Raw genomic sequence first — 26,119 nt, 5'->3', positions numbered from 1 at the left:
TGGCCCTTAAGTAATTTTTAATGTTTACTTCTTTTTATCATGGTAAAAAAAAATAAAACAAAATTTTGCCACTTGGAGTTCCATGGTGGCTTGGTGGGTTAAGGACCTGGTATTGTCACTGCTGTGGCTGGGGCTGCAGCTGTGGCACAAATTTGATTCCTGGCCCAGGAACTTCCGCAGGTCTCAGGTGTGGCCAAAAATTTTTTTTTTTTTTTGGTCATTTGAACCATTAAGCATACAGTTTTGTGGCATTAAGTACATTTACAATGTTGTGCAACCATCACTGTTTTCTATTTCCAAAGTATTATCCTCTGGTAATTTCTTCTACCCACCCCCCCCCAACTTTATTGAGCTATAGCTGACTTGTATAACACTGTGTAAATATAAAGTGTACAGTGTGTTCATTTGATACACTTAATATTGCTGAATGATTACCACCAGAGCCTTAGATCATATCACATAATTACCATTTCTTTTCTGGGGTGAGAACATTTAAGATTTACTCTCTTGGTAACTTTCAAGTGTATAATATGGTGTTATTCACTATAATCACCATGTCATACTCCAGATGAATTGCAGAGTATATTCATCTTGTAGCTGAAAGTAGATACCCGTTGATCAGTGTTTTCTCATTTCCTTTACTTCCTAGCCTCTATAACACAACTCAACTCTCTGAGTTCAGTTTTTTTAGATTCCACATACAGATGTGATCATAGGTAATTTGCCCTCTCTGTTTGACTTATTTCACTTAGCATACTGCCCTTAGGGTTCATCTGTGTTGTTGCAAATGGCAGGATTTTCTTCTTTCTCGTGGCTGAATAGTATTTTCTTGTACATATGCTGATCTTTCTGGACCCAAGAAGCCCATCGTGAGTTGCAAATGCATTTAATATACCTAAGTGACCAAACGTCATAGATTTATAGCCTAGCTTACCTTAAACCTGCTCAGAACATTTATGTTAGCCTGCAGTTGGGCAAAATCATCAAACACAGCTTATTTTATAACAAAGTGTTGAATATCTCATGTAATTTATTGAATATTGTAGTGTAAATAAAAAAAAAAGCAGAATAACCATTTTTTATGTATGGGTACAGTATGATTGTAAGTGTATTGGGTGTTTGCCCTCCTGATTGTGTGGCTGGTTGGGAATTCATTCATGTTGTGTCATCAATCTGAACTTTTTATGTCTGAACAATATTCTATTGGATATATATACCACATTTTGCTTATTTATTCTTCTGTTGATGAACATTTGGCTTACTTCTACCTTTTGGCTATTTTGAATAGTGCTGCTGTGAATATTTGTGACAAGCGTCTGTTTTGAGTCCCCTTTCCATTTTTTGGAGGTATTTACCTACGAGTGAAATTGCTGGATAGTATGTTTAACTTTTTAAAGAACTACCAAACTCTCTTCCAGAACAATTGCACAATTCTATATCCACGTTAGCAATGTATGAGGATTCTAATTTCTCCACATTTCACCACCACTTATCTGTCTGTTTTTATTTTGGCTGCACCTGTGACAGGTGGAAGTTCCCAGGCCAGGGATTAAACCCATGCCCCAATTGTGACCTCTGCCTTAACCCTCTGCACCACAGGGGAGCTTCCCAGTATGGTTTTTTTTTTTTTTTTTTTTTTTTTTTTTTTTTTTTTTGGTCTTTTTAGGCCCACATCCATGGAATATGGAGGTTCCCAGACTAGGGGTTGAATCAGAGCTGAAGCTTGCTGGCCTATACCACAGCCACAGCAATGCCAGATCCGAGCTGTGCCTGTGACCTACACCACGGCTTACCTTAACGCCAGATCCTTAACCCGCTGAGCCAGGTCAGGTATCGAACTCATATCCTCATGGATTTTAGTCAGATTTGTTACTGCTGAGCCATGATGAGAACTCCCCCATTATGTCTTTTGATTGTAGTCATCATAGTAGCTGTGAAGTGGTACCTTACTGTGGTTTTGGATTACATTTCCCTGATGGCTAATGATGTTAAACAATCTTTTCATATGCTTGGTGAAATAGTCATTTTTATGCACTTGGAGAAATGTCTATTCAGATCCTTTGTTCTTTTTTTTTTTTTTTTTTTTTTTTTTTTTTTTGGCTGCACCTGAGGCATGTAGAAATTCCTGGGCCAGGGACCGAACCCTAGCCACAGCAGTGACAATGTCATATTGTTAACCTGCATGGCTTCCTGGGAACTCCTGTGTTTAACTTTTTGAGGAACCACAGATTTTTTCACAAAGGCATACCATGTTACAGTCCCACCAGTAATGCGTGAGGGTTCCTGTTTCTTTGCCTTTTTGCCAACACTTATTATTTTCTTTTTTTTTTTTTTAAATTATAGCCATCTTCATAGATGTGAAGTGGTTACATGTGTAATTTTGATCTTGCCACAGTATCCTCCTTAGATGGTATATAAATTACATTCTTCTTGGAAATGTATGAGAATATCTGCTTTTTCAGACCTCTTGCCAACACAGTGTAATGTGAAACTTTTTGATTTTTGTCAGTCTGAAAGTTGAAACATGGAATCTTTATTTAGGCTTTCAGATTTTCTTGTATTGAGTTAGCATGGCCATCTTCTCATGTATTTGAGCTATTTGTATTTCTGTCTTTCATAAATTGTCTCTTCATATCCTTTACCCATTTATTATTGGATTGTTTGTCTTTTTCTTACTGCTTTGTAGAAACTTCACAGATATTAGGGAAATAAGTCCTTTGTCTGTGGTGTGAGTTGCTAATATTTTCCCTAGTCTGTCTTTTCATGAACATTTTGCTTAACTGCCATATGCGTTGTCCTGGGTGTTGTAGCTGTACTCTTGAACAAGAGATGCAAGGCTGCCCTCCCAGAGAATGTTCTAACAGGGGAATACCAAATAATCAAGATAATTTTCAGTTATGGTCCATACTTAGAGGAAAACTCAACAGCCTGTCATGATTATGGTGGGTAGGTGATAAAGGGGGAGTCTGCTTCTACAGAAAGCTGAATGGAAAACAATAATTTGCAGGCACAAAAGGTAAGATAGCCATTCAGATAGTTTTGAATGAGGAATTCAAAGTCCATGAAGGAGATTGAGCCATGCATTTTGGGGGCAGTGGAAGGAGGCCAGTGGAGCTGGGTGTAGTGATCAAAGGAAGGGTACAAGGTAAAGCTGGGAGGGACGCAGGGGCCAGACCTTGAGCACCTAGCCTGCCATGCAGAGTGTAGATATTACACTAAGTATGGTGGGAGGCCTCAGGAGGGTATAGGAGGAAGTTATTGTTATATCATAAGTATTTTTCCCAACCACTCAGAATTATTTGAGAATTTTAATGGCTGCTTAGCATTTCATGGCTATGTATAAACTAATTTATTAAAGTTGTTGGAAATTTTTGTTTTCTTTCTCTTTTTTGTTTCTCTCTCTCTTTTTTTTAATTTTATGACCATGGCATATAAAAGTTTTCAGGCCAGGGATTGAATCTGAGCTGCAGCTGTGACCTACACTACATCTGTGGCAATGCTAGATCCTTTAACCCACTGCAGGAACCAACACCTCTGCAGCGATCTGAGCCCCTGCGGTCAGATTCTTAACCCACTTCTCCACAGCAGGAACTCCTCTCCCCTCTCATTTTTAATCTTATAAAATCTTGGTGGACAGGTCTATAATTTTCATTGCCTTCTTAGGCTATTTTCCTTCAAGCAGATTTTATGAGAAAATTTTAAAGGTGTTTGATGCATGAAATTTAACAGCCCTCTGGTGTGTGCTTTTGTGTTACAGAGTGTGTTAACGACAGCTACTGGTTTGGGAGGGATAGAAACTGTGAATACTGCTTTGATGAGCCCCTGCTGAAAAGAACCGATAAGTATCGGACTTACAGCAAGAAGCACTTTCGAATCTTCAGAGTAGGTGACAAATATCCATACATTTGGGAGAACTGGTAATCTAGACATCTCTCTTAGATATCTCCCCACCAGAATGCCCCACTGTTAAAACTTTGAAATAAAATATTCTCTATTTTAGGAAATGGGTCCTAAAAACTCTTACATCGCATACATAGAAGATCACAGTGGGAATGGAACCTTTGTAAATAGAGAGCTTGTAGGGAAAGGAAGACGCCTTCCTTTGAATAACAATTCTGAAATTGCACTTTCAGTGTGGAGTAATAAAGGTAATATTATCTTCTGGTTACTGGATTTTTTTTCCTTCCCATATAAAAGGAAAAATGACATTTTATCCTTTGCAGAATATGGTTTAGGTAACTAAAGTAAGTAGATTAGCTTTCAAGATTCATCGCAATCCTGGTTGCATTTTTTAATTATGAAAAGTTCTATCAAGACAGGTTTTCTAAGGTTTAATTGGTTTGATTTAGTTTTATTTAAATCCATATACTGTCAATCGAATTATCACATTGCTTCAGTTATCATTCATTGCTTGACTCAGTTTATTTATTTATTTATTTATTTATTTATTAGTCTTTTGTCTTTTTAGGGCTGCACCTGTGGCATGTCGGGAGGTTCCCAGGCTAGGGGTCTAATCAGAGCTGTAGCCACCGGCTTACGCCAGAGCCATAGCAACACCAGATCTGAGCCGCGTCTACGACCTACAGCACAGCTCATGGCAATGCCGGATCCTTAACCCACTGGGTGAGGCCAGGGAGTGAACCTGCAACCTCATGGTTCCTAGTCGGATTCGTTTGTTTCGCCACGACGGGAACTCCTTGACTCAGTTTTATGATGTCAGCATGAGATATCTGTGAATTGTTATTTTAGGCCATTAGTTCATCTCCCCCTCTTCCTTCTCTGTCCTCCTCATCTATCAAACCATTATATATAGCCCGGCATTAGACTATGGGATTTCCTCTAACAGTCTCAGTTTAGACTTTCCACCTTCTTAAATATGACATGATTATCCTCTGAAAATGGAGAACATCATAATCATCAGGTACCATTTATTCCTAAAACTTCACAAATATCACATCTGAAGCGAACAGTTGTCATTCAGTGAGCATAAAAACCTACAGAATTCAGTATAGCTCACAGTGACTTTAAAACCTTGGACAAGAGGATACTCTTATTTCCTTAATTAAAAAAAAGCCCCATGAACTTCTCAAAACTCTTTTGAGAATTGAGTGACTTGGAGTGGTATATGTTTGTGTGGGTAGCATCTTAAAAATATAGATTCCCAGAGGCATTGCCCCATGGATTCTGATCCAGTAGTTCCAAGGATTTAAAAATCCTGCCCAGGTGATTCCCATGCAGCCGGCCTTCAGACTGGCATCTGGGAATTATGGCTTTCCTGGGTGTCCCATCGTGCTTTTTTTTTTTTTTTTTTGTCTTTTTGTCTTTTGTTGTTGCTGTTGTTGCTATTTCTTGGGCCGCTCCCGCGGCATATGGAGATTCCCAGGCTAGGGGTTGAATCGGAGCTGTAGCCACCGGCCTACGCCAGAGCCACAGCAACGCGGGATCCGAGCCGCGTCTGCAACCTACACCACAGCTCACGGCAACGCCGGATCGTTAACCCACTAAGCAAGGGCAGGGACCGAACCCGCAACCTCATGGTTCCTAGTCGGATTCGTTAACCACTGCGCCACGACGGGAACTCCCCCATCGTGCATTTTATGATTGACTTAGTTATCCCTGTTTTGCTGTTTGAGAGCACCTGGTCAAGGGACAGCTGGGTGCTGAAATTTGTTCTGTCCTCTATTTGACAAGCAGTGTGCCAACTTATTCTAATTGGTTTATCCAAGGTGCACTTTTCTAATTTGGCCAAAAGTGTTCTGTGTTCTGAAGCTGGCCATGACTTAAATAGATCAAACCAGTTCTCTGTAGATCACATGTGGCCTGTTGACATTTTATTTGCTGATATTTGTGCTTAAACATGAAAATCCAAATTACTTTCAAAAGATGGAATACCTTACTATCTTGAGTCTGTAATCTCCTAACCTGAGGATTTGCAGGTGTTGTGTAGAAGCTGCTTCCTTTCCATGGGTGATGTGTTTTCCTGTTCAAGTTCTCACTGCTCCGTGTCTTACATTCACCCTGGCTTTATCTCTGTGCAAGACCTTCCTGGCTTGTGTAGGCCACTGAGTTTGCAGACCTTGAAGTAGACCTTGACATTTGGGGAAATACATCTCCAGAGCTCTTCCAGTGCCCTGATTCTCAGGGGCCACTGGAAGATTTAGGTTCATAAACATCCACCAGCAGAATGGCACAGTGTATCCTGGGCGGCCAGCAAGTCTTATATATTTAGGCAGGTGTCTACCTCCCATGGACCAGCCTGGCTGGAAGCATCCTGAGGTGGTTCAGACTTGTGCCAGAGGTCAAGACCCATCACCTGAAAATATGAGAAACTCAAGGGTCTTAACAAATTTCACTCTTTCAAGATATTATAGGCAGTTGCAGGTTTGCCACTGATGACTTTGTAGAATTGGAATGTTTGATAACTGATTGCAGGCTTGACCTAATAGAGGATTAAATTATGAAATGAGTAGTGTTTTTGGTTTTCTTTTTCTGAGATAACCAAGCCATATAATGAAGAAATAAAGGGGATTTGGGGGGAAAGTGTGGTGTAAATTCAGTATAGTTCACTATAAAATACCCGATAGGTAATGGTAGAAATGGCTGAGAGAAGATGATGCTAGTATGGTGACTTCTGGCCTGATTTTTATTGGGACATTTATTTGCCTAGAACATATTTTCTAGATTCAGACTAATTGCTTTTTGGTTCTTGGTCTGTGCAATTGGTAACTGTTCTGAGGTCAAGCAATAAGAATACTATTTATGTTTAAGTTTCTTGCATTATAGTGAGAACAATGCTGTGTATTTCTGTTGTGGAATGAAACTTTTCTGTCATCATTTTTCAAAGGTTTCACAATATGCATTAACCTAGCTAAATGATTTCTTTGGGGATAAATGTGAAATGGAATTAAAAATGTTTATGGCTCAGTGGTTAACGAACCTGACTAGTATCCATGAGGATGCAGGTTCAATCCCTGGCCTTGCTCAGTGAGTTAAGGATCCCACGTTGCTGTGAGCTGTGGTGTAGGTCGCAGACATGGCTCAGATCCTGTGTTGCTGTGGCTGTGGTGTAGGCCAGTGGCTACAGCTTGGATTCAGCCCCTAGCCTGGGAACCTCCATATGCTGTGAGTACAGCCCTAAAAAAATAAATAAATATAAAGGACAAAAAAAAAAAAAAAAGGATTCTCTTATATTTCATATATTTACTAAGCTTTTAGGACCATTTATCTTCTCTTTATCAAATGAATTAATGACACCAATTTCTGCTATTTTTTTTCCCTCAGTTTTTGTATTTTTTGATCTGACTGTAGATGATCAGTCAGTTTATCCAAAGGAATTAAGAGACGAATACATCATGTCGAAAACTCTTGGAAGGTAATTTTTTTTTTCTTATGAAACTTGTGTTTGATTTCTTTCTAAACATTTGTCATTGGGAGTTCTCTAATGGCACAGTGGGTTAAAGATCTGGCACTGTCCCTGCTGTGGCTCGGGTCACGGTTGTGGGGAAGGTTTGGTCTTTGGCCCAGGAACTTCCACATGCCTTGGGTATGGCCAAAAAAAAAAAAAAAAAAAAAAGAGAAGAAAAGAGAAAAAAACAAAAAAAAGTTATTTTTCTTTGGTCATTTTGTTCGTGGTTTTATAGCGTTCTTTATATATATTCATAACATTGGTAGGGCACCTATTTGTGATAGGCATATTCTTGCTGTATTTAACAATGATTAGTTGAAAGTTTTTCTTTATAGCTTTTATTGGTGATAACTTTTTAAAAGCAGTTTTATTGAGATATAATTTACATACCATATAATTCACTCATCTAAAAGTGTACAATTCAGCAGCTTTTAATGTATTCACAGAGCTGTGAAACCTTTACCACATCAGTTTTAGAGTATTTTTATTACCTTCCATAAAGAAACTATTTACTACATTTCTTCCCTTTTTTTTTTTTTTTTTTTTTTTTTTTTTTAGGGCCCCACCCATGGCATGTGCAAGTTCCCAGGCGAGGGGTCGAATAGAAGCTGTAGCTGCTGGCCTACGCCACAGCCACAGTAACATGGGATCCTTAACCCACCGAGTGAGGCCAGGGATTGAACCCATGTCCTTCTGAATCCTGGCCAGGTTCGTTACTGCTGAGCCATGACAAGAACTCCAAGACGAATAAAATTTTTTATTGGAAAATAATTATGTATAAAAAGATTAGTGAGAAGAGAGGGATCTTTTCACATTTTTACAAATCTCTTTGATACTTGGCTTATTGGAAGATGGCTAGAGCCTGATACTTGTTTTTTCATTTGGTCTTTTGTGATACCACATGCCAGGTAGCCTCTGGAAACTCTACACTCGTATAAGAGAATGAGAAAGAAATAGGCAAATACTGTCTTAGTATTATCCGTAAACTAGTTTGACTTTGTGGACACCCTGAAAGGGTCTTTGGATTCTTTGGGGATTACATGAAAATACTTTGAGAATCACTTCCTTAGGGAAGTTGTTCAGACACCTTTAGCATGTACACCATGTCCTTCACCCTCTCACCCCTTCCCTACACCTCCCCTCCCCTAATTCCTGTTTATTAATATTTTTGGAAACATGAAAATGGAAAACAAGAGAAGGTAATAATCATCCATATTCTTGCCACATAGAATCAAGCACAGTATACACTTTATACCCATCTGTGGGAGATATTTTATTTATTTATTTTTCTTTTTATGGCTGCACCCATGGCATATGGAAGTTCCCAGGCCAGGGATTGAATCTGAGACAGTTGCAATGTAAGCCGCTGTAGCAATGCTGGATCCTTTAACTTCCTATACTGGGCTGGGGATCAAACCTATGCCTCTGCAGCCACTTGAGCAGCTGTAGTTGGATTCTTAACCACTGTGCCATAGTGGGAACTCCTTTGGGAGATTTATTTTTAGTTCATGGACTTTAAATTCAGTAACTTGTGTTTCCATACTTGCGTTGGCTGCTTGGAAGCTCACAGCCAAATTTGTACCCACTCTGAAGAAATGTATGGACTCTTATTTTTCCTAAGGGACAATTCAACACAGATCCTCTAGTTTTTAATGAGGGACAGAAACATACTCAAATGAGCTAGGTAACAAAAGAAATTTACTGGCTCCTGCAACTAGGAAAAGCAGGGGCACAGCTGACTTCTGGCATGGTTGGACCAGGACGCCTTTAGGTTTTTGTTTTAGTCTAGAGGTCTGATTATGCACATGGCTTTATCTGTTTCTGGAATCAAGGGATCCCACAGTGTTGCCACGGCTTTCACTCCATCTTTTTTTTTTTGCTTTTTTTAGGGCTGCCCCTGCAGCATATGAGGTTCCCAGGCTAGGGGTTCAATCAGAGCTACAGCTGCTAGCCCATGCACAGCCACAGCAACATCAGATCCTTAACTGAGCTAGGCCAGGGATTGAACCTGCAAGCAACCTCATGGTTCTTAGTCAGATTTATTTCTGCTGTGCCATGATGGGAACTCCTCACTCTTATCTCTTGATTCAGCTACTCCTTGCTGCCTTCCCATAATATTGCCATGCAAAGGGAATTCTTGAAGTTAAATAAAAGGTGTCCAGATTGCAGACTGGGGAAAAAAAAAAAGCATTGCTTTCCCTGTGTGGCAGGAAAAATGGCTTCCAGGAGCTCTACATTCGTATTTTCTTTCTTCTAGAATAGGAAATATGCTCTCTCTACACAGCAAAGAGAACTGTTTCTCTCCCAACATCAGTATTTAATCCCAAAGAAAATACTGATTGGCTCACTCTTGTTTACATGTGCACCCCATGCCCTAGGAGTGGGTGTTATACTGTTACAGATATTCCACCAGATTCAGTGACGATTTCTCAGTGATTCTTAATAGCTGAAGGGGAGTTAGAAATTGTTTTGAGCAGATTTTTAAAAATTATAGTTACAGGGAACTTTATCTCATACCATATACAAAAATTAACTTGACACAGAAAACTAAATGTAAGAGGTGAAACTATACAACTATAAGAAGAAAACTTAGAGGCAGTTCTTCATGACCTTAAATTTGGCAATGGTTTAGTTAAATATGGCACCAATAGCACAAGCCACCAAAAAACAAATTGAAAAATTAGACTTCATCAAATTTAAAAACTTTTATGCATCAAAAGGTACTATGAAGAGAGTGAAATACAACCCATAAAATGAAAGAAAATATTTGCAAATGAGTTATCTGGTTAGGATCTAGTATCCAGAATAGATAGAACTCACCAACAAGAAGATTAACAACCTAATTTAAAAATGGACAAAGGATTTAAATAGAGGTTTCTCCAAAGAAATACAAATGACCAAAAACCATGTAAGATGCTCAGTGTCATTAGTCATTAGGGGAGTGCAGATCAAAACCACAGTGAGATGCCATTTCACACCCACTAGGGTGGCTGTAATAAAAAAAAAAACAGAAAATGGCAAGTGTTTGTGAGGATGCAGAAACATTGGAAACCTCATACCCTGCTGTTGTGAATGTAAAATGGTACAGCCACTGTGGGAAATAGTTTGATGTTTTCTCAAAAAGTTAAACAGAATTACCATATGACCCAGCAGTTCCCCTTTAGGTATATACCCCCAAAATTGGAAACAGATGTTCAACAAAAGCTTGTGCATGAATATTCACTACAGCTCTTTTCACAGTAGTGAAAAGGTGGAAACAACCTAAGTGTCCATCTACCAAAGAATGGATAAACAAAATGTGATATATACATAAAATTGGCTGTTATCTAGCTATAAAAAGGAATGAAATGCTGGTACGTGCTGCAGCATGGATGAACCCTCAAAACATTCTAAGTGAAAGTAGTCAGGAGTTCCCTGGTGGCTCAGGTTCCTGGTGTGGCAATCTGGGGTGACTTAAATCTGTATCACTCAGCTCAAATAAGTCTGTACCACTCAGCCCAAAAAAGTAGAATTTCGAGCTGACTCAGTGTTGGATGGTCCCCATTCACTTATTCCCTTGATATTTTATCTTGGTGAGGTTCTACTATGTTCTTTGAAAATAGTGGAAGGGTTGTATATGGACTGTGTTTTCGTTTGTTTGTTTTTGTCTTTCTGTCTTTCTTAGGGCCGCATTGGTGGCATATGGAGGTTCCCAGACTAGGGGTCCAATCAGAGATGTAGCTGCCGGACTACGTGAGAGCCACAGCAACACGGGATCTGAGCCTCATCTGCGACCTACACCACCTCATGGCAACACCAGATCCTTAATGCACCGAGTGAGGCCAGGGATCAAACCTGTGTCCTCATGGATGCTAGTCGGGTTTGTTAACCACTGAGCCAAGACAGGAACTCCTGGACTGTGTTTTAATTTAAGATAATTGAGGCCAATTCAGGAGCGGTGTGTCTCAGGATTAAAAGCATTCTAATAATCAGTCACTTTCTGCCTTTTTCCCTGTAGCGGTGCCTGTGGTGAGGTGAAACTAGCTTTTGAGAGGAAAACTTGTAAGAAAGTAGCCATAAAGATCATCAGCAAAAGGAAGTTTGCTATTGGCTCTGAGAGAGAGGCAGTAAGTACCTGTGTTTGTGGCTGTTGGGTTGGTCTTAATGCTTCTTAACTTCCCCAAATAATTTCAGACTGGTGATTTTCAGTGTTAGGAATTTGTATCGAAGAATGTTGGACATTTTTTTTTTGCTTTTTGTTTTTGTTTTTTTTGTCTTTTTAGGGTTGCACCCCGGCATATGGACCTTCCCAGGCTAGGGGTCTAATCGGAGCTACAGCTGTTGGCCAACACCACAACCACAGCAACTCCAGGTCTGAGCCATGTCTGCAACCTACACCACAGCTCATGGCAATGCCAGATCCTTAACCCACTGAGCGAGGCCAAAGATCGAACCAGCAACCTCATGGTTCCTAGTCAGATTCGTTTCTGCTGTGCCATGATGGGAACTCCCTGTCTTTTTTTTTTTTTCAGGGCCGCTCCCACAGCACAAGGAGGTTCCCAGGTTAGGGGTCGAACCATAGCTGCCAGCCTACACCACTGCCACAGCAACGCCAGATCTGAGCTGATCTTCCACTCACACGCAGTTCATGGCAATGTCAGATCCTTAACCCACTGAGCGAGGCCAGGGATCAAACCTGTGTCCTCATGGGTGCTTGTCAGATTTAATTCCCCTGAGCCATGGTGGGAACTCCCAGAACACTGAACATTTTTGAGTGTATCCAACTAATCTAAACACAGATAATTGGGTTCCAAAAATACTTGGTTGTACAGAATAATATACATAGCAGGAACTTGTTTTTGTTTTTTTTTTCCTTCCAAGTTGTTACAAGACTATTTTTACAATAAATGAAAGGAAATTAGGGGAAAAAAATCCAGCTATGTCCCTGCCACTGTAACCCCACAGCTGTTTTCAGTTTTCCCTTTCTTTCTAGTCTTTGTTCATATGAATTCATGTTTCTAGATGGTTGAGATCATGTTATACATACAATTTTGAATTTTGCTTTTCCACATAAGCACTAATGCATAAACTTTCCTCATATCTTTTTTGATGATTGGGTCTCTATTTCACCAACTTTTTCATAATTTATTCAACCATTTCTCTGGCTGATGATTTAGATCATTTAGATAATTTTGAATTCTTTGCTTTTCTTGGTAACATGACAATATATACCTGTGTGTTTATAGATTTTTTAAAAATCATGAATTATTTTAATGCTTTCTTTATATGGTAACCATTTTATTACATTTTCTTTTTTCTTTTTTTTTTTTTTGTCTTTGCCTTTTCTAGGGCCGCTCCCGCGGCACATGGAGATTCCCAGGCTAGGGGGCTAATCGGAGCTGTAGCTTACACCACACCCACAGCCACAGCAACTTGGGATCCGAGCCGTGTCTGCAACCTACACCACAGCTCATGGCAACGCCGGATCCTTAACCCACTGAGCAAGGCCGGGGATCGAACCCACAACCTCATGGTTCCTAGTCGGATTCATTAACCACTGAGCCATGACAGGAACTCCTATTACATTTTCTTTAATACACACTGTGTTGGTGAAATGGCCACTGTATTGGTATTTCAATACATGAACCAACGAAGTAATACAAAATGTGGCCTCTAATCACGTTTTCCATGGCCAGCTGTTTCTGGCTATTATACTTTAACATTCTTTAAAGATCAATTTTTTTTTTTTTCCCTAGACAATGCCATTCTTATATAGCAAGAGGAATTTCCTTTTGGTGTTCACTTCATTATAGATCTTTCCCCTGTGATTCTGAATTTGTTTCCCATGGGGGAGGGGGTGGTGGGAACTAACCTACCAAATACTTAATGACTTGGAACACAACTTTATTTCTTAATTTCATCTTTCAAATCCTATCGGACTCCTTAGACCTCTTTATCATCAGAGTACACCCTGACTTGGTAATGAGTTTAACGGCTTACAGGAAGAGGCAGGCTTTTAAAATTAAACATCTGGGTTTCTTCACTGAAGTCCATTTAACATAAATATGTAACTCTATATCCTCTTTGCTTGTGGAGGGTGTAGCCTGTGAGGTTGAGTAACTTGATTCATCCTTTTGGAATTGTAATGGAGAGCAACTTTGCTACCCTAAGCTTCCTCTCATTGAAAGTCTCAGTAAATATCCCAGCTTGCAGTTGAAATTGGAACCTGGGTTTGCTCTATTATTAGAAGTGTGACTTGACATTTTCTTTATGCAGTTTAATTGAATGCCTTTTTGTCTATAGTTTTTGTTTGTTGTATAATTTTTATGAATGTAAACAGTTCCACAGCTGGTGAGATAAGCAGAGCTTACCAGATAAGTGCAAGGACAGTGGAAACAGTTGTTTCTGGCTGTGGGAACTTTAATAAGTGGCTTCAGGAGTTCCCGTCGTGGCGCAGTGGTTAACGAATCCGACTAGGAACCATGAGGTTGCGGGTTCGGTCCCTGCCCTTGCTCAGTGGGTTAACGATCCGGCGTTGCCGTGAGCTGTGATGTAGGTTGCAGACGCGGCTCGGATCCCGCGTTGCTGTGGCCCTGGTGTAGGCCAGTGGCTACAGCTCCGATTCGACCCCTAGCCTGGGAACCTCCATATGCCGCAGGAGCGGCCCAAGAAATAGCAAAAAGACAAAAAAAAAAAAAAAAAAAAAAAAAAAAAATAAGTGGCTTCATTTCTCTGAGCCTTAATTGTTCCTAAATGGGATACTTAGCCCATTTCACTTGGATTATGAGTCTTACCTGGGATGACCATGGGATGACCTTTTTTTTTTTGTCTTTTTGTCTTTTAGGGCCACACTGGTGAAGGTTCCCAGGCCAGGGGTCCAATCAGAGATGTAGCTGCCGGACTACGTGAGAGCCACAGCAGCGAGGGATCTGAGCCTCGCCTGTGACCTACACCACAGTTTACAGCAATGCCAGATCCTTAATCCACTAAGCAAGGCCAGGGATGGAGCCCTGAGTCCTCATGGATGCTAGTTGGGTTCGTTAACCACTGAGCCACGATGGGAACTCCGGGATGACCTTTTTAAATAAAAAGCTTTGCAAGAAAAAATTTAAAAAATAAATAAAAAGCTTGGCATAGAGCTTGGTCATTTATTGAATGTTTACTCTTTGCTAAGCATTTTGCAGGATGATTTTAGATGAGTTATGCAATTCATCTTTGTATGAATAGTGCTGAGTATGGCACTTAGGCAGCCTTTATTCAACTAAGTTGAACTGTCAATGTTTTCTAAATATTGGCTATTATTATTATTATTAAACTCTAATGTTATTTTATTTATCAAAGGATCCAGCACTCAATGTTGAAACAGAAATAGAAATTTTGAAGAAACTAAATCACGTAAGTATTGCTGTAACAAATGACCCATACTCAAATTCATTTATCTCAAAATATGGTGGGGTGGGGGTGAAGTGCAAAGCACTTCAATGTAAGAAAGCTGGTATTAACTTGGGTTCCTTAATATGTGTGTGTATGTATGTGTATGCATACATGCAGGTCTTTAGCTGTCATTTAGCTAAGAGCTTTACCCTGACATTTTGAAAGGACAAAACTGTGTAATTTATGATTAACTAATAATGTGATATTTCTACTGAGTTAGTTCTGGACCAAAAGGTGTAGTGAATCTTCTAAATATTATATATTATTGGGGCTTAATCAACTGATTATGTTTGGGGAGACAGTGCTAATTTGGTAAATTTGGTTTAATTATACCTAAAGGTTTTCTTTTTTTGCTTTTTAGGGCCATACCTGTGACATGGAGGGTCTCAGACTAGGGATTGAATCAGAGCTGTGGCTGCTGGCCACAGCTACAGCAATGCTGGATCCTTAACCCACTGAGCAAGGCCAGGGATCAAACCTCAATCCTCATGGATGCTAGTCAGATTCCTTTCTGCTGAGCCACAATTGGAACTCCTATACTTGAAGTTTCAACACTTCTAAATGCCTCTTGACAGTGCTGGTTTCCATTCATCTCAGCTGGAGTAAATCAAGTAAATTCAAGAGTATTCAATAGTTGTGACAACATCCAGCATGATTATACGTTGTCTTTGGCCTCATTGAGTATAAATAGTTCCTGTCATTTTGTGCAATGATAACCTTGTCTCAATGGCAAGTGTCTAACTTTAAAGATGTGAGAAGTGGAGATCCCATTGTGGTACAGCAAAAACGAATCCAACTGTTATCCATGATGATGTGGGTTCGATCCTGGCCTCGCTCAGTTGGTCAGGGATCTGGCATTGCCGTGAGCTGTGGTATAGGTTGCGATGGGGCTCGGATCTGGCCTTGCTGTGGTGTAGGCTGGTAACTGTAGCTCTGATTTGACCCCTAGCCTGGGAACTTATATATGCCACAGGTATGGCCCTAAAAAAACAACCCCCGCCCCCCAAAACCCCAAAACTCAGCATGGAGTTCCTGCTGTGGCTCAGTGGGTTAAGAACCCGACATAGTGTCTGTGAGGAAGTGAGTTTGGTCCTAGGCCTCACTCAGTGGGTTAAGGGTCCAGTGTCACCACAAGCTGCAACATAGGTTGCAGATGTGGCTCAGATCTGGTGTTTTGCTGGCTATAGTGTAGGCTGCAGCTGCAGCTTTGATTTGACCCCAGCCCAGGAACTTCCATGTGCCACAGTTGCAGCCATTTAAAAAACAAAAACAACTCAGCCTTTTTTTTTTTTTTTAATGAATTTACGTCCATATTTTGACATGAGCTAGCTGTCTCTTGGCTTATCAATAACAATAGCTTTTTGCTTTCCTGTTTTGTTCTATGAGAATTTCAGCTCTTCTTTCCTTTCTGTTCCTCTTAATGTAATACTCCAGTGCATATTCAGTGTTTCCATTATTGTGACAATGACAAATGGTCATGCAGAGTCAAGTGTACTATGATCATAGGTAAGGACATGTGGGAATGATTTGCTCTCAGCCTGGCCCCATGGCTGTATATTCTATGACCAAAATGTGGCTGGCAGATCTCCCCCTCAGTGGGTGATATGTCTGATATTGATGTTGATGGTGTTCATCTGGGCAGCACATGAGTGTCTCCTGGGTGTCAGCTGCTATGCTGAGTGTTGGTCCTAGAAAAATAAATAAGACTTGACTCAGCCTGTGCAGGGCCTGGTGACAGAAGATCCATGGTGGGTGTCAGTTTTCCTTTCTCTGCCATCTCTGGGTTGTGGGGCAACAGAGATTAGAGTCACTGCAGGAAGTCTGGATCTAAATTTCAAGGGGGGGCCATTTGAACTGGGGCTTGACCCTGAGGCCAGGTGTGGCCAGGCAGCTGGGTCACCAGGCCTGGAGGATAGTGTGAGCAAAGATATGACACTGGGGGAAGAGTCTGGGGCAGGTGGGGAGTTTTGTGGTCTGGTGAGGAGGATGGATATATGGGACCAGCAGCAGGAGATGAGGCTGGGGTGGTGGATTAGGGCAGGACAAGTGTCTGGGTCTTGGAGAGCTTGCTAATTCCTGCTGAGAAGTTGGATTTTAGGTTCTAGGCAGCCTCTTTTCTCTTGTCCTCTTTCCTTCTTTTCTGCCTAGAGAAGTTCCTTTAGTATTTGTTGTAAGGCTGGTTTAGTGTTGCTGAATTCTCTTAGCTTTTGCTTATCTGTGAAGGTTTTGATTTCTCCTTCACATCTGAATGAGAGCCTTGCTAGGTAAAGTAATCTTGGTTGGAGGTTTTTTCCTTTCATCATGTTAAGTATATCATGCCACTCCCTTCTGGCCTGCAGAGTTTCTGCTGAAAAATCTGCCATAACCTTATTGGGGTTCCCTTGTATGTTACTTGTTTCTTTTCCCTAGCTGCTTTCAAAATTTTCTCTTTAATTTTGGTCAGTTCGATTAATATGTGTCTCGGTGTATTCCTCCTTGGGTTTATTTTATATGGTACTTGTGCTTCCTGGATTTGAGTGAGTGATTCCTTCCCCATGTTAGGGAAGTTTTTGACTATTATCTCTTGGAATGTTTTTTCTGTCTCCTCTCTCTCTTCTCCTTCTGGCACCCCTATAATATGGATGTTGGTGCATTTACCGTTGTCCCAGAGTTCTCTGAGACTCTCTTCATTTGTTTTCAATCTTTTTTCTCTTTTCTGTTCTGCATCCGTAATTTCCACCAATTTGTTCTCCACCTCGCTTATTCATTCTTCTGCCTCCTGTATTCTGCTGTTAGCGGCTTCTAGTGAATTTTTTATTTCAGTTATTGTATTTTGCATCTCTTCTTGTTTAAGTTTTATATCTTGTATCTCTTTGGTCAGTGTTTCCTGTAAGTTATCCATCTTTGCTTCCAGTTGATTTCCAAAGTCTTGCATCATCTTCAGCATCAACAGTCTAAAGTCTTTTTCCTGGAGGCTGAGAATCTCCTCATCACTTAGCTGATTTTCTGGGGTTTTTCCTTTCTCCCTCATCTGAGTTATAGTTCTCTGTCTGTTCATTTTTATAGGTTTTTGGTGTGGTGCCCTTTTTGCAGGCAATGGAGTGGTAGCCTCTCTTACTTCTGGTATCTGCCCCCCTTGTGGCTGAAGTTGGTATGGGGGCTTGCTGTAGGCTTCCTGATGGGAGGGGCTGATGCCTGCCCATTGGTAGGTGGAGCTGATTCTAACCCCTCTGGTGGGTGGGGCTTAGTCTCTGGATGGGATTAGAGGTGGGTGTGTGCCTGAGGGGTCTTTAGGTAGCCTGTTTACTGATACTGAGGGGCGGGGCTGTGGTCCCACCTGGATTGTTGTTAGCCCTGGGGCTTCTCAGCAGCTGACTGAGGGGTGGGGCCAGATCTTCCCAAAGTGGCCACCTCCAGAGAAAGGCAGCTACTGAATATTCCCGAGAGCTTTGCCTTCAATGTCCTTCCCTCACAACAAGCCACATTCACCCCTGTTTTCCCAGGATGTCCTCCAAGAACTGTAGTCAGGTTTGACCCAGATTGCTATGGAGACTTTGCCTTGCCCTGGGACCCAGTGCACGTGAAAGTCTGTGTGCGCCTTTTAAGAATGGGGTCTCCGTTTCCCCCAGTCCCGTGGAGCTCCTGTGCACAGGCCCCACTGGCCTTCAATGCCAGATGCTCCGGGGGCTCTTTCTCCCAGTGCCAGATCTCCACACGTGAGGGTTTGATGTGGGAGTCAGAACTCTCACTCCTGTAGGTGAGTCTCTGTGAACCAGTTAGTTTCCAGTCTATGGGGCTTCCCACCCGGGAGGTATGGGGTCGTTTATATTGCAAAATTGCCCCTCCTACCTCTTGATGTGGCCTCATCTTTGTCTTCTGGAGTAGGGTATCTTTCTTTTTTAAGGTTCCCGGTCCATTTGGGTGAAGATTGTTCAGCTTTTAGTTGTGAATTTTGTTGTTTTTAGGAGAGAGAAGTTGAGCTCCAGTCCTCCAATTCCGCCATCTTAATTAATCCCATCCTTGTCTTCTTTCCTTCTTGCCTCTCCTTCCTTTCCTCCTTCTTGAGCTTCATCCTTCCTTCCTTCCTTTAAATAATTTAAAATTATTTAATATTTGACATGTGAAATAATACATGTAAATTATAAAGCAAACCAGTAAAATGAACACCTTTGAACTTGCTGTTAATTTAAGAACAATCATTTAACCATACAATTGAATCTACCTTATCCTTTTTTTTTTTTTTTTTTTTTTTTTTTTGCTGTCCTGTGACATGAAATGCCCAGGCCAGGGATCAGATCTAAACCACAGTTTTGCACAGCTGTAGCAATGCTGGATCCTCTAACCAACTGTGTCGGGCTAGGGATTTAACCTACATTCTGGTTCTGCAGAGGCACTGCTGATCTTGTTGTGCCACAGCAGGAACTCCTACCTTATACCTTCTGATGTCTTCTGAGACTTGCTTTTCCACTTGGTATTATGAGATACATTGTGCTGGGGGACAACATGGGGCATTCATTTACTGCTTACAGTTTGTCATGGGAAAGTATCATTGAAAGATTTATTTTATTTTATTTTTACTTTATTTTTCTTCTTTTTAGGGCTGCACTTGTGGCATATGGAAGTTCCCAGGCTAGGGGTCTAATTGGAGCTACAGCTGCTGGCCTATACCACAGCCACAGCAACACCCAGTCCAGGCTGCATCTGTGACCTATGCTGCAGCTTGTGGCAATACCAGATCTTAACCCAGTGAGCAAAGCCAGGGATTGTACCCACATCTTCATGACAGAAACTCCCTTGGTGCCAGCCTCGTATGTGAAATGTGAACCACTCCCTTGCCAGTGTGGTGGGGTGGAGAGCTTCTTGTATGTTCTCACTAAGGAGCCAGCTGAATTGTGTTCTGCCTTCTCCCCTGCATGAACTTCAGAGCATCCTGAATCAGAGGGTGAAATGCCAGGTCTCGCCCCCCCTGTCCCCCACCCCAGGTAGATGTCCCGAGTTCTGCTCTTGTGGTTTTTTCCTTGGGGATCTTCTCACTGCTTTCCTTCTTTCCCTCCTTTTAGCCTTGTATCATCAAGATTAAAGACTTTTTTGATGCTGAAGATTATTACATCGTTTTGGAATTGTAAGTAGTAAACTTGTTTGTTTCCATTTATAGCATTAAGCTTATAAGCCACGAAAGAATCTAATGCTGGCTTGCATTTCTTATCCCGGGGACCCTCAATTTGTGTACGGCATGGGGAGCCCACAAAGTGTGCCTGTATGGTTAGTATCGATTCTAAAATCCCTCTAATGTTTCCAAGGGCAGGTGGTTTAGAGGTTCTAGATCCTGGATCTGAGGCCTGGCTTTGAATACCACCCTACTGGTGCCTAACTGTCTGCCTATGGGTAAAGTTTACTTCAACTCTCTGAGTCCATTTTCCAAGTGTTTAATGGGAGTGGTAATGATACCCACATGCACAGAGTCATAAGGACTAAATGAGGGACGGAAAGGCCCTAGAAGAGAACCAGGTGTAGAAGGTGCTCTATCAGAGGTACATATTTTACCCTGTAATAACTGGTCTGGGTGGCCCTTGCTGCTCAGGATCATAGAACAAGGCTGCATGGTGACACCTGAGTATCTTTCAGGTGCTGGTTTACTTGCTGGTTTATTTAGTATGATTAAGGTAATTTCCTGATTCTCATTCCTGGAAGAGGCCTGTCTAGATGTCTGTTCCTGCATAAAAATGCAAAGTTTCTAGGAGCAGCTGATGTGGCAGACAGACAAGGCTTTGTTCCTGAGTGACAAACAGTAGTTGTGCTGCTTGACCATTACGGTTCTAGAGCAAACAACAGCCTCGATCATAGCATCAGGAGAGACTGGACAGCCCTTGTGGTGCTTAAGGGAATATCCGTTGCTTTTAAATAGGAGATTGTTATCTGATTGGAATCTACTTATAACAGTTTAATAATAGTAATAATAATAATAATACAATAGTAATAACAGATACTAATTAAGCACTTAATATGAGCCAAGTACTGCTCAAAGCACTTCAGAGGGATTGACTTATTTAACCTTCGTAAGTCATCCAGGTTACAAGTTACAGGTTTTTTTAGCTCCATTTTACAGACTTGGGAACTGAATTGCAGGGGATTGAATACTCTTGCCAGTCATCTTCCCTGTGCCAGGTGCTTTACCTACATCAGTTCTCTCTTAATTTTTACAACAGCCATCAAGGTAGGTGAGATTTTATCCCCATTTTTTTGGAAGAAGTAAGAAGCAAGTTCAGAGAGGTTGGAGAACTTGCCCAAAGTCCCACAACTGGGAGGCAGTGGAGTTGGGCTTCAGCCCCTGGTTCTCAGATTGTCAGCTCCTGCTTTCTCCTCTATATATACCAGTCTCAGAACTACTTGGGGTTCACAATAAAATTGCAAACTCCTGGCCCACAATTCCAATCTACTGCATCACATTTATAAAAGCTCCCCAAGTGTCTCCTAACGCCCACCACACTCTTCTTCCATCTTACCTTATTGCTTAGTTTCTGGCAGGGATGTCTTTTTTTTTTTTTTTTTTTTTTTTTTTGTCTTTTTGCCTTTTCTACGGCCGCTCCTGTGGCATATGGAGGTTCCCAGGCTAGGGGTCAAATCAGAGCTGTAGCCGCTGGCCTACACCAGAGACACAGCAATTTGGGATAAGAGCCGCATCTGTGACCTACACCACAGCTCACGGCAACGCCAGATCCTTAACCCACTGAGCAAGGCCAGGGATTGAACCTGCAACCTCATGGTTCCTAGTTGGATTCGTTAACCACTGAGCCACGATGGGAACTCCAGGGACGTCTTTTTTGTGGAAGAGGCTTATTACCTCATTGCTCTTACAAGTGGGAGTCAAGAGTTGGATAAGCACTTTGCTTGTCTTAATGAGTTTGCTTTGTTTTTGTTATTATCTTCCATCCAAATGACTGTCCCTCCAGGAATGAACCCCCTGTTTTGCCTGTGTGTTTCAGGATGGAAGGAGGAGAGCTGTTTGACAGGGTGGTGGGGAATAAACGCCTGAGAGAAGCAACCTGCAAACTCTATTTTTACCAGATGCTCCTGGCTGTTCAGGTAGGAGAAGCCCTTGGTTCTTTTTTTTTTTTTTTTTTTTTTTTTGCTATTTCTTTGGGCCGCTCCCGCGGCATATGGAGGTTCCCAGGCTAGGGGTCGAATCGGAGCTGTAGCCACCAGCCTACGCCAGAGCCACAGCAACGCGGGATCCGAGCCGCGTCTGCAACCTACACCACAGCTCACGGCAACGCCGGATCGTTAACCCACTGAGCAAGGGCAGGGACCGAACCCGCAGCCTCATGGTTCCTAGTCGGATTCGTTAACCACTGCGCCACAACGGGAACTCCCACCTTGGTTCTTTTGACAACGTATTTTCTTTTAGGTAAATTACTAATGAAGGGCCAGGGATAAAAACCCAAAGAGCAGAGTCTGTGTATAGGTCCATCTGTTCTTGGCAAAAACATCCCACCCCTTTGACTCAGATGAGAAAGCTCTGGCTGTGAAACTTAAGGGAGGGGGGATGGAGGAAGTTAAAGAAATAAACACATGGTCCCTTGTGGCCTCTCTTTAGCTTGGCAGTATTTCTGGAGGGACAGTGATCTCTATTTCTGCCTGATCCTTGCAGAAATCCCCCTTAATCCCAGAGTAGGAGTGGGGCAGGTATGAGGGTAAGATTGGCAGGTTGGCGTGTTTGTGACTGATGGATCCCTGCCCTGTGGCACAGTCCTAGGAGTGTGTTCCACGTATGGCATCTTGTTAACCATAGGAGGCATGGAGGGAGGTGTGTGTGCTGCCTTCTCTTCAAGATTTGGGGCAGATGTTGAGTGGAGGAACAGCTGATGGCACCCTGTGCGCATGCTTCAGAGAATGTCACCCTTTCTTAACCCAAATTTGGTTGTGGTGGTTCCCCGCCAGGGCTTCTTCCCTTGAGAACCTCCTCTGTGCAAGAAACTCAATGACTGGGAGCAGCTCTTGCACTGAGTGAGGTTGGAGAGAGACTTTCCTGGGGTCAGTCTTCCTGGGTCCCTTTCCCAGTGGGAATGTTTTGGAGGATTTTCACTCTAGGCCAGAGGGGGTCCAGAGAAAACTGAAGCCCATAAACACCTAACCAGAGCTTTACTTTCTTAATGGTTTGTTCCCATCCTTATATTATACCAAGAATATTAAGGTGAATTGAGTGCAGATCAGTGGACCTGGGAAATTTTTTTTCCCTAAAGCAATATGACTTAGTATATGAAAATGAACACACAAAGAAACGTCAACATTCTATTTCAGCCATAGACTTTTCCAAGACTAATCTTTGCATCAAGGAGTATGTTAACTCTGGTGTTCAAAAGGATAATTTACATATATGTACTTTACAGAAGCCTTTTAAAAATACTTTCAGGGATGGAATAATCAAATATACTATTTTGGTGGAATTTTTATAGTCTTAAGATGATTTTATACCACCCATTTACATTTTTATTATTGAAATTGATACATTTCTGTCAATGTGAAGGGATATTTTTTATCTTGAAGAGTGAAATAAAAGGCCTACTGTCATAAGTTGCCTTTTTTAGTTTTTCTACCTTTTAAAGATTTTCTTGAAAATAAATTTGTAAACTAATCCATTTACTTAGTAGTTTTCTATGATTTGGGGGAATGTGGTTGTAACATGGCTTACATTTTCATCCAGCTGTAAGACGTGTGTCTACTCGCACACCTACTCCATAAGTCTAAGGGTCACGCCTCCTTTTCTATGTAGTACCTTCACGAAAATGGCATCATACATCGGGACTTAAAGCCAGAGAATGTTCTACTCTCATCTCAAAAAGAGGACTGTCTTATAAAGGTAAGAGATAAATCTTATGTTCTATATATGGCCACCAGTAGATTCCTATTCAGAAACTGTTTTATTTTCATCAGGTAAAAAGTGGGAGCATAAAAAGGTAGAGGAAAAAAAAAAAAGTAGAGGATTTGACCTTCCCACACTTAGCAGTTCTTTTAGAGATCAGGTGGTATTGCTCTGTCCAGGTACAAAAGGGCATTTATTGAGCATCCTTGTACACAAGCAACTTCTGTGTTCAGAGGGAGGGAGGAGGGGTAAGATGGATCTTCCCTTGCCTTCTGTCTAAGATAGTACCTTCTCAGCCTGGCTTCATTTTAAAATCCCCTGTTGGAGTTCCTCAGTGGATTACGAACCCAATTGGTATCCATGAAAATGCGGCTTCAATCCCTGGCCCCACTCAGTGAGTTAAGGATCCAGCATTGATGTGAGCTTTGGTATAGGTTGTAGACTCAGATCCTGTGTTGCTGTGGCTGTGGCATAGCCCCGCAGCTGCAGCTCCGATTCGACCCCTAGCCTAGGACTTACATATGCCGCAGGTGCGGCCCTGAAAAGAAAAAAAAAAAAAATTATGACACTAAGGCTATACCTCAGTATCACTGAAGGTGGCACCCAGGTGTAAGTATTCTTCCCAAGTTCTTCAGGTATTCTAGTGTGCAGCCCAAGTGACTGGGGTCTGAGAAGAACCAGTAATAACCAAATAGAATTCTAGAGTGTCTGATAAGGATTTATCAGCCTTTTGAAAGGTTACAGAGCACACAGATAAGTTGGGAGAAAACTGGGCTGTTGAAGTTCCTTGGCTCAGGAATTTTCATTTGAGCCAAGTTACAAAACTTGCTGAGTTTAAAATGGTCTTACAGGGAGTTCCTGTCGTGGCTCAGTGGTTAATGAATCCCACTAGGAACCATGAGGTTGTGGGTTTGATACCTGGCCTTGCTCAGTGGGTTAGGGATCTGGTGTTGCCGTGAGCTGTGGTGTGGGTTGCAGACTCGGCTCTGATCCCTTGTTGCTGTGTCTCTGGCATAGGCTGGCGGCTACAGCTCCAATTCGACCCCTAGCCTGGGAATCTCCATATGCCGTGGGAGCGGCCCAAGAAATGGCAAAAAGACAAAAATAAAAAATAAATAAAATAAAATGATCTTACAAAGACGTGAATTTGTAGATTCCAGAATAACGACAGCATGACGTAGAGGATGATAGGAACTGTTCTAACCGGCATGTCTTTTGGGACTGGCAGACTGTGTTACTCTTTATTTTATGACATCATTAAAAATGGTTTCCTTTTGTCCTTCTTTTAGATTACTGATTTTGGGCAGTCCAAGATTTTGGGAGAGACCTCTCTCATGAGAACCTTATGTGGTACCCCCACCTACCTGGCTCCCGAGGTTCTTAATTCCTTGGGAACTGCCGGATATAACCGTGCTGTGGACTGCTGGAGTTTAGGAGTTATTCTTTTCATTTGGTAAGAAAAATTTTCGTTGCTTCAGACTCTGGTTGGAGGTATTTAGATGAAATTAGAAGTGTATCCAGGTAGAGAGCTTGTGTTTAATTTTGTTTAGTTTTTTTGACAATTGATTTAAAATAGCAACAAATTTTTCATTATGCTGAAAAAGAAATCTATGTATCCAAATGCCACTGAGAATGCCACTTGATTTCTTTTCATTTCTCTCTCTACCAATATTAAGCCTTAGTGGGTATCCACCTTTCTCTGAGCATAAGAGTCAAGTGTCACTGAAGGATCAGATCACCAGTGGAAAATACAACTTCATTCCTGGAGTCTGGGCAGAAGTCTCAGAGAAGGGTATGGATACGAAAGAGTTAAGAATTTATGATTTATTTAAAATGTGTGTGTGCTGTGGTGGGAGTTTGCTAGTTCTGTGATGTTTTCTACTGTCAATTTTATGTTCTTATTTTCTATTATTGGTTTTATACCATTTGTGAGGCAAAGGAAGTTATTAGGAACCTCGGCTCCAGAGCTAGGCTGACATAGATGCATGTCCCTGGTCAGCTACTTTCTTTCTTTCCTTTTTTTTGTCTTTTTGTCTTTTTAGGGCCGCACCCACAGCATATGGAGTTTCCCAGGCTAGGGGTCCAGTCGGAGCTGTAGCCACCAGCCTACACCAGGATCACAGCAACTCGGGATCTGAGCTGTGTCTGCGACCTACACCACAGCTCACGGCAACGCCAGATCCTTAACCCACTGAGCGAGGCCAGGGATCGAACCTGCATCCTCACGGGTGCCAGTCAAGTTCGTTAACTGCTGAGCCACTACGGGAACTCTTGGTCAGCTACTTTCTAGCTGTGTGGCTTTAGGCAAGTTACTCAACCTCTCTGGGTTTCCATTTCCTTTATTTGTAAAAGGAGGCACAGTAAACTATCTTTTGCGGTAGGGGTTTGGGGGAGGGTTAAGTATAATGTACCAAATGCCTAGTCTCTATTTAAGCATGTGAAATAATGAGTAACTTTTTAGT

General features: G+C 41.7%; 1 protein-coding gene across 8 annotated transcripts in view; it reads left to right on the top strand.

Annotated features, from left to right (window-relative positions):
• CHEK2 (checkpoint kinase 2) overlaps positions 1–26,119 on the top strand; it is a 267,518-nt gene that overhangs the window by 3,370 nt on the left and 238,029 nt on the right. For all 8 annotated transcript variants that reach the window (XR_002338281.1, XM_021072037.1, XM_021072041.1 and 5 more), the window contains 10 exon segments: positions 3,758–3,882; positions 4,001–4,148; positions 7,282–7,372; positions 11,403–11,511; positions 14,726–14,779; positions 19,858–19,919; positions 21,781–21,880; positions 23,568–23,654; positions 24,947–25,110; positions 25,334–25,449. Coding sequence is in view for 7 of the 8 variants with exons in the window: in XM_021072037.1 (XP_020927696.1) it covers positions 3,758–3,882; positions 4,001–4,148; positions 7,282–7,372; positions 11,403–11,511; positions 14,726–14,779; positions 19,858–19,919; positions 21,781–21,880; positions 23,568–23,654; positions 24,947–25,110; positions 25,334–25,449 (1,056 nt within the window). In the remaining variant the exon portion in view is untranslated.

Source organism: Sus scrofa, chromosome 14, assembly GCF_000003025.6.
Source record: "Sus scrofa isolate TJ Tabasco breed Duroc chromosome 14, Sscrofa11.1, whole genome shotgun sequence".
In the NCBI taxonomy this organism is placed as follows: Eukaryota; Metazoa; Chordata; class Mammalia; order Artiodactyla; family Suidae; genus Sus; species Sus scrofa.
This window is presented reverse-complemented; position numbering and strand designations above follow the sequence as displayed.